This window comes from Thunnus thynnus, chromosome 19 (assembly GCF_963924715.1).
Source record: "Thunnus thynnus chromosome 19, fThuThy2.1, whole genome shotgun sequence".
Classification (NCBI taxonomy): Eukaryota; Metazoa; Chordata; class Actinopteri; order Scombriformes; family Scombridae; genus Thunnus; species Thunnus thynnus.
Window position 1 is genome coordinate 13,391,516 of NC_089535.1, and position 8,958 is coordinate 13,400,473.

Genomic DNA, 8,958 nt, shown 5'->3' on the forward strand with positions numbered 1-8,958 from the left:
ATTCTGCCTCCAAGCCAAGTACTCTGTAGAGAATAGGGGGGGTATGAATAGCTTGGAAACTTCCCTAATCTCCCCGTCAGTTCCAAGCCAAGCTTGTGGGAAGGAGGCATAGTGCTCATTCCTAGTAAGGGGCATGTGGCAGTTGTGCACTATGATCTCCCAGCTATTGTTTGCTGCATACATGGGTACATTCTACATACAATTGATGCCAAACTAATATAGACTTAAAACTGATAGAGTGCAAAGGATCATATAAACTTCTGAAGTTCATCTTGACATTTAGTTACCATTTACATAGAGTTTTTGTGAAAGAGGTTATTTAAAAAAGCTAACCTTTATAGGGGATTAAATCTATCATAGCTACAAAGAAAATCAACAAGCAATGTGAACATTTCAAAAGCACAACAGTAATCCTATTGGTATACATTTATATTATGAGAGTCTATATATTTCAGACCACATCTGTAATATCAACAAAATTAATTTTCTATTTTTAGTTAAGTGTTCTTTAGCCTAATCTAATTGGGATACATGAATATAATTAAACTTGATTTTTGAACTAGGCTTGGCTATGACTAGTATCTCAAAACTCAAAACAAGGTACACTGATTGTCTGAATCACATATCATACAGTAATCCAACCCTGAGCATGAAAAGGTGCCCCTCTCTGATTCAAGGTTCACTGGGTTAAGTCAGTGCTATTGTTATTACGTGTGCTGACATTCAATGCTTGGCTTCACTGATGGTGTACCTTTTCTTTAATGACAAAGGTCACGTCTATATATATAACTGTCTGAATGAAAGACACAATTCTGTTACCTTAAGGGCTTTTTTTACAGAGACATGTATAGTGTGTTAATTCATTGTCCAAAGAGTATTTGCTAATTCCATTTATTCAAAAAGAATAACTTTGACTTTAGACTTTATATTCAGACTTATGTGTTTTATAATGTACATTTCAAAGGTCTAATGTAAAATTGTATTCTTGGCCACAACTATTTTTAATGTCATAATATAAAACAGAGGGCTGAGTATCACAAATTGACTCTCCTCATTTCATATACAGCACCTCTTTATCATGTTGTAAACTTATTGTGTTTTGATTAATTTCAAATTGCTTGCTTTGCTTCAGTAGAGTGTGAAATGCACTTTCCCTTTTGTAGTTTTTCAATTTCTATCATTGTAAGTGGGGGGAAAGAGTACGGGGTGGGCAAAGAGAATGAACACATGGATGTCTGGTGTAATTAAGAAACTGAAGTATTAGAACAGGCAATGCCTTCACCAGCTACAATTCATCAAACATGGTCTTAATTAAATTGTTTACACAGATGTCTGCAAGCTGGTTCCTGCAACAGTCATTCCATTATAACAACGCAATATTATTACTGGACTCATAAGAAAAAGTTTTGTGTGGCTGATCACCACACTCTATAGGGCAGCATAAAATACACAATGTAATTCCTATTTGAGATTAGCCAATTCAAACAAGCACTATATCTCTTTGGAAGTTGCTATGAAAAGCCCCGTTCTTGGGAGTGGCAGCTGTAGAGGGGGGGACCATTAATATTTAGGCTTTACATACCTCACTGTCAACAAATAATAGAATCTTGATGGACAGCTGTGAGGTGTTTATAGTTCTTTTCAACATAATTATTAGCAAGACATAAATGTTGAAATACAGTAGCTGGCTCTTCTTATGGAGCCACAGATGTGTTGGATTTATATATAGTTGTTGATGTTTTGTTTTTTTTCTCTCACACAAAGGAGAATCTGTACTTTTCCCATCCTGTTCATTATATGAGGTGAGTGGAATAATTCCATATACAACACAGTCAATAGGGCTCCAAAGGAAAGAAAGGGCTTAGGGCAGTTTCTCTTTTTAGCCAGTTAACAAAACACAGAATCTTTAAAGTCTGACTCAGACCCTGCTGCGGCTATAGGAGGAATGTAACCGTTGTCTCGATCACTCTCTTTTATTAGCCCTGTCCAGACCAGTGGTCTGCCTGCCCTCATTCCCAATGTTATCTCAGGGATTAAGGGCTTGCTGTCTTTGCCCACCCTCTCTTCGCCTGGTCACACAGATATAAACAAACACTCTGAAGACCTCCACAAAACACACGCCTCCATGCACACACTCACCCACACATGCATTTAGAGGGAAGAAGTTACCCAGAGGAGTTAAAAGGGAATGACTGACTTTAGGTAGGGATTTGCTCAAAAACATCTCAGTATAGCTTTGAGTACAGACAGCTATACTGATTACAATTTATATTGTTCAAGAGAAGAAAGAAGAAAAAAAAAGACCTCTATCATCTTTGAAGATGCTTTTAAAGCTTTTTGACCAGTTAGGTGCAGAAGAACTCAATCACAAACTGACCAACACACAGCCCTGACAAAATCACCTTTTATTGTATTTTCTTTTTGAGTTGACCAGCTGTAAACTTGGTAGATGAAAGTGGAATTTGTGGGTCATAAAAACCAACACAATGAACTACAAGAGGCTACAGAGGTCTATAGAGCTTGTAGATTCAGTAATGATGTTCTGTGGGTTCACCACCATGAGAAGTCCCTTTCAAATGATCTGACTCATTGTACATGTAAAAAATATTGATTAGTGCAGCTTTAAAAATAAGGATAACCCACAATCCAACTTATTGAATATCAGAGTGACACATGTACATCAATATCATAACTCAATTAAGAAGAATCCTTATTAGTTACACTGTAGGCCTGAGAGTACCATGGTAACAATACCAATTTATATAGATTACCTTAGCATTAAGCATATCAATATTCAGTAAGGAATGCAAGACTGGACTTTTATCAGGTTGGATGTCATGTTTGAGTGGGCTGCGTCTGAGAGAGACAGAGTGGTGAATGTTTCTGAACACACTATTATTGTGCATATCCTGGTTTAAATCATATCACTATACTTGATTATAATGTCATGTAGGTTTATGATCACTGTCATGGACTGGCAACATTTCCAGAGTGTTGGGATAGGCTCAGTCCCCTACAATGCTGCACATGATAAGCAGTTTAGAAAATGGAAGCAGTTGGACAAAAATGAATGTGGAATTGGTATAGAAAATGGATGAATGTTGATACAACAGAGCATAGATAAACAAAAGTACCATACATTTTGGAATACTGCTATTTCACTTTCCAAAGACAGCTGTATATATTCTTTCATGATTCCTGCCTGTTTTCTGCACAGTCGAGTTGTCAAATCATTGACATGAGTCTATGTCATATCTATGAATTAAAAGAAACTGATTTGGTTTATGCCTGCCTGGACACGCATTTTAATACTGTCTGTCTGTCTGTCACTCGTGGATTTGGCTTCTTCATCTCATTGCCAGTTATGAAACACAAGAGAGACAATAAATATTCAACAACATTTAAAATTTTGACTGGTATCAGACTTTCACTTGTTCCATATACAAAATTATGTTATCACCATATTGTATTTTTTTATAATTAACTCTACATCACTCAAGTTGAAGACGTGCGTGTGCAGACCGTGATCAGAAACTTGGAGTGGGTGGAAGGGTACCGAGTTTCTGTCTGAATAAGTAAAATCACAAAAACCTGATCATAACAAGAGAACATAGTCAGTAATTAGTAATGTGGAACAACACAAGTAAAACTTGGACAAAATCAATTTATAAGGTTTTTTTGAAGATCTGAGATCAGAAAACGGTTCTGTTCAACATGTACAGACAGCTGACAGCTCTTCAAAGATCATAGGGACCAACAAAATTACCACTTGTTTGGCTTCAAATGCAGAAAGCAGTAATCGACTGGTTCAATCATTGCAATAGTGATTGAAGCCTTGTTTGAAGGGACATTTGACAGAAAATAGGAACAATAACAAGTCTGCTGGAGTTTAAAGATGCTAACCTTCTTTAACAGAAGCCTTAACCTTGAGGTTACCATGAATGTGAGATTAAATCGATCATAGCAGGAGGTAATATTTTGAAAGCAGGTATGATTGATGTATATGGATTAAATTTTGAACCTTTTGGTGGCTGATATGACAATTATCATTATCAGTAAGTAACCCATCCAAGTGAAGAAGATAGCAAATGAGGTGAAACACTGAACCATTTCATCACTTCTTTTTATTAAAAAATGAGGGAAATACTTGGAATCTTAGATATATTGCATTTATAATATTCCATTTGGCCTCACTTGCAGGTCTCACTCCTCTTTGTTTCCATCTGACATAAACAACACCCACATACACATACACATCAAAAGACGACAAATTAGCTGCCAGTTTTACTAGCCATGTGACCTCAAAAGCAAAGAGAAGGGAGATAATAATCTCAGGGTAAGGACAGACACACACACACACATCTGCACACTTAAACTACGCTGTCCAAGGACTTCCAGCTCTAGATTGACAGATCAAGGAGGACCAGCGTGAAGATAGAGAAGGGTAAATGTGATTATGGCATGACAGGCTTTAGTTGTCCTAAACAGAGTTGATAAACTGTGATGCATACATACAATTAAAGTTGCTGTGATTGAAATTGTGGAACAGAAGTGCACATCCTACATAATATACCCTCTCTCCCATAAATGAAATTAAGGTTTTTTTTAATTTATCATTCACTGAAGGGAATTACAGAGCAGTAATCTACATAAAGCCAATTGACATAATGTGTGTTTATAAACTGGACACATAATGGAATTGCCTTACTTGCTTTCACCTTGTTACACTGTAAATCATACTATACATAGAGTTGGGTATAGGAACACATAGATAAAAGTAACATTTAAGTGACAGAGGATGCTGCCAGTAAAAAGGCTGAATACCTACTGTTTTTGGTTAAAGCAATGTGATTTGCTGTAATTTATAAATAATAAATGTAAGTGAATTGAAAAAAACATGGTATTTTTGACTTTAAAAAATCTGAAATCATCTAGATATAATTAGAAAATAACTTAATGGCTCTAATTTGGTGCCTGCAGCTGACCTCATACATACTGTATTTATTGTCTAATAATGGATTCTGGCACTGAATGTATTTTTAACATTTATGGGCTTAACTGGTTGACCTTTCCAGTACATTTGCCTTTAATAAAGTAGTAATTAAGAGTCCCTTTAGGATCACTGAGAGCTTGCCAGGTTCCTAAATATCGTGGAACACTCTAAGCTACTCCATGACAGGAGGGAAAATGCAAGCTATCATTTATCCTGGGAAATGAGAAATTGCCAAAAACCCTTAACGTATCATTGAGCATTGCTGCTCATACTATCCAAACACATCTCTCTTTGAAAAGGGTTTGGCAGACTTTGTCTCTTAAAAAGTATAACCTGATAGCATTAATACCAAAGCAGATTTAATTAATTTCCCCCAAGCCCTATCGCCTTTTTGTCACAAGAGGATGCCCTCCTCTTATTATTGCTTTTTAATACAGCCTGCTGTTTACAGTGTAATGTTGTTGTATAATTCAGGTAGCAATAAAATACTTACTGGTTTCTACTGGTACTGCTAATATAGGTCCGGTGAAACAAGATTATAGGAAGTAAGAGAGTTATAATTGGGCATTTTATAAGGAAAGAGAAATAAATTATCCACTCTTAAATTCATATGCATGGAGGAGAGAGGTGCACTTCACAAACATTTGTACAATTATACACAAACTGCAACTATAGCCGGGTACGTATGTTTGACAAATACATTGTATGAGTTTGGGGCAGAATGCTTTACATCTGTACCTGCAAAACAGGTGCAAAAGCCTCAGTAAATCTGGCCCTTTTGTAAATACTGTACCTAAGGAGAACAATGTTATTGAAGTTGAAGAAAATGGTGTTAACAACACTGACATTCTGTGGAATCACTGGTATCACATAATTTACAGTTGGAATATTCTACCAAAACTGGGGGTCACAATAAGGTAACAAAAGGGGCTTTAGGAAAATCTCGACTCAGATGGAGGATTATTTACAATGGCCCCTAACGACAAAACACATCAGAAAGCAGAAACCTTAAGAGAATGTGCTCCAAATCATAAACGCTTCAAATTGTAGAACACATACAATAGTGAAAACACAAACATGAAGAGAAATTACCTCCAAATAAAAGAAGAAGCAACAAATACTAAAACACAAACAACATTAAGAGAAAGGAAATTGAAACCCATGCAAACGTGAACACAAAAACAATGAGAGAAATGCAACAAATACTAAAACACAAAGTGAAAAAAAAATGAAGGAAAATTTGCTCCCAAACAGAAACAGCTGCAAATGGCAAAGCACATACAGAAAAGGAAAAAGAAATAACAAAAGCAGAAATACAAATCTTGGAATAATGAGGGAGAGATTAAATGTGGGAGAAATCAAATGCTAGCTCACAGTAGTAATGGGTGTAGTTCAATAAAAAAAGGATTTTGTGCAGCCTTTTTCCTCTTTAATTAGGAAATTTACAACAACAAACGATCAAAAACTTCAGTTTTGTACTGTACCCAGTATTTATCACAATACTTAAAGAGTATAATTTATATCTCCTTTCATCCAAAATACCCAATTGTCACTCCCTTGTAACAATTTACAAGTGATTAACAAAGTTTTTTTGTTTTTTTTTCGGTACCTGATTTATACACCAAAATTACCCTATAAATTACAGGCTGTAATATAGCATAACCACTTTTGAGTTTGCTAGAACAATGATCTGGAAAAAAAGAATAGTATTGTTCCAGAAAGCAGTGATTCCCAGACTTTCAACAGTTAGCGAGCAAAGTTATTTTGGTCCCTCTCCCTCTCCCTTGTGGGCTGATACATTGTCTGTGCACTGATCCCTTTGTCCATCAGAGAGACAGAACATTTTCAGCCTAATGCAACTGGACCCTTGCTAATGACAGCAAATAGCCCTGTCGGCTAGATGACAGCAGCTGAGAACAATACTTAATGTTGACATCACTTGCTATGAGGATCTATTTTGGATTTCTTCCTTTTATAGTGTGCTGTTGGAAATTGCAATCTGGCTCCCTAGACAAAGCATATATAAAGGAAGAGAACGTGGCCCACTGTGCTCGGGAATCACTTTCAATCCCTTCAGACTCTTTCTTTTTTCTCAGCAAGTACCAGCTCACCTCTGAATACCTTAGCAACATGGCACCAAAGAAGATTGAACCAAAGAAACCTGAGCCCAAAAAGCCAGAGCCTAAGAAAGATGCAGCTCCAGCTGCTAAGCCAGCACCAGCTGCTAAGCCAGCTCCACCTCCAGAGTCACTGCCTGAGCGTCCCAAGGAACCTGAGTTTGACCCCAAAAGCATCTCTCTTGAGTACTCTGCTGACCAGATTGAGGAGTTCAAGGAGGCCTTCACCTTATTCGACCGCACACCGAAAGGAGAAATGAAGATCACATATGCCCAGTGTGGAGATGTGATGAGAGCTCTGGGCCAGAACCCTACCAATGCAGATGTGCTGAAAGTGCTTGGAAAACCACGGCCAGAGGACATGGGCACTAAAATGGTAGACTTTGAGACCTTCTTGCCAATGCTGCAACATATCTCCCGTGCAAAAGATCAGGGCAACTTTGAGGATTTTGTGGAGGGTCTCAGGGTTTTTGACAAGGAAGGCAATGGCACCATCATGGGAGCAGAGCTGCGTCATGTGCTGGCAACACTGGGAGAGAGGATGACAGAGGATGAAGTGGACAGACTGATGGCTGGACAGGAGGATGCCAATGGGTGTATCAACTATGCCTCCTTTGTAAAGCATATTCTCTCTGGATGAACAGGACATTTAACCATAAAGACTTAATTTTACCTCTGTTTTCTCCATTTTCTAGACCCTTGTCCATTTAGAGGTGAGCATGTCACTTAGTCAGTGGCATTATTTTTATGCAGTGAAGAGCAGTGGTTAATGTTCAGTGAGAAATGCTGGCCGCAAGACCTATGATTAGTTCTTTTTAATAAACATTCTGAAATATAATGAAATGCCAATGAGATAATATGGACAACCATAATGAAAACTCCATTAATAAAGGAAATATGATTACAAACTGCTTCTCACATGTCATTTCAGTAAATCCAACATTTAAATTCAAAAAGAAAATGTATTTATGCTGATAAAAGCATTCATTTTATGTCTATTCAACTTTTCACATCAACTGTGTTAATGTGATTAGGGAAAATGTATTGTTGGGACAGAAAAGGAAAACAAATAGGATTTGGCTCCCTCTGAAAATAGAACAGATTTTATTCTATTCCACTTTAAAAGAGACAAGAACACACAAAGAGCATTCTTGTCATTGTGCTTGAGGGGCAGCTGCTGTGGATCAAGATATACTCCCACATTCTGGACACACACACAAACATGGACACGCACCTGGTTCACTTTGACAACCACAAGACAGGTGTTGCAAGGACAGGCCCACTCATCTGTATTGCAGAGCCTGAGAGAATGATTTGTGCTGGATTTTTAAAGCTAAAATTTTACACTAACACGGTAATAATTGGTACACAGCGCATGAATAATATGCATAAGTCTCAAGATTTTAGCAAGGCTAGTGGCATATATTAGATGGACTGCTGTGAAATTTACAAGATATTCAGCGACTTTGGTTATCCTCTGACTTTTCCTCTAGTGCCACCATGAGATTGACTATTTTGTTCTTTATTAAAATATCTTGACAACTATGGGATGGATTGCTGTGAGATTTGGTACATACCATCATGGTCTCCAGAGGATGAATTGTAACAACTTTGAACTCCTGATTTTTCATCCAGCGCCACCATCTGGTCAAAATTCCGTTCTGTCCAATACTTTTAGGTTTGTGACCAAATGCCTGCTTAGCTGTACTTTGAGTTTAGGCGTTTAGTGCTAATTAGCAAATGTTTCCATGCTAACACACTAAACCAACACACTGAACATGGTAAACATTATACCTGCTAAACATCAACATGCTAGCATTATCATTGTGAGCATTTTAGCATGCTGAT

At 37.3% G+C, this 8,958-nt stretch overlaps 1 protein-coding gene across 1 annotated transcript; it reads left to right on the top strand.

The window, feature by feature from the left end:
* Window positions 1-7,024: 7,024 nt before the first annotated feature.
* Window positions 7,025-8,018, top strand: cmlc1 (cardiac myosin light chain-1). The gene has a single exon (XM_067574863.1). The coding sequence runs from the start codon at window positions 7,124-7,126 to the stop codon at window positions 7,748-7,750; it is 627 nt and encodes a 208-aa protein (XP_067430964.1). The 5' UTR covers window positions 7,025-7,123; the 3' UTR covers window positions 7,751-8,018.
* Window positions 8,019-8,958: the final 940 nt, after the last annotated feature.

Excerpts from the sequence above, each read along its gene's own strand:
- cmlc1 (XM_067574863.1), top strand. The coding sequence starts at position 7,124 with ATGGCACCAAAGAAGATTGAACCAAAGAAACCTGAGCCCAAAAAGCCA.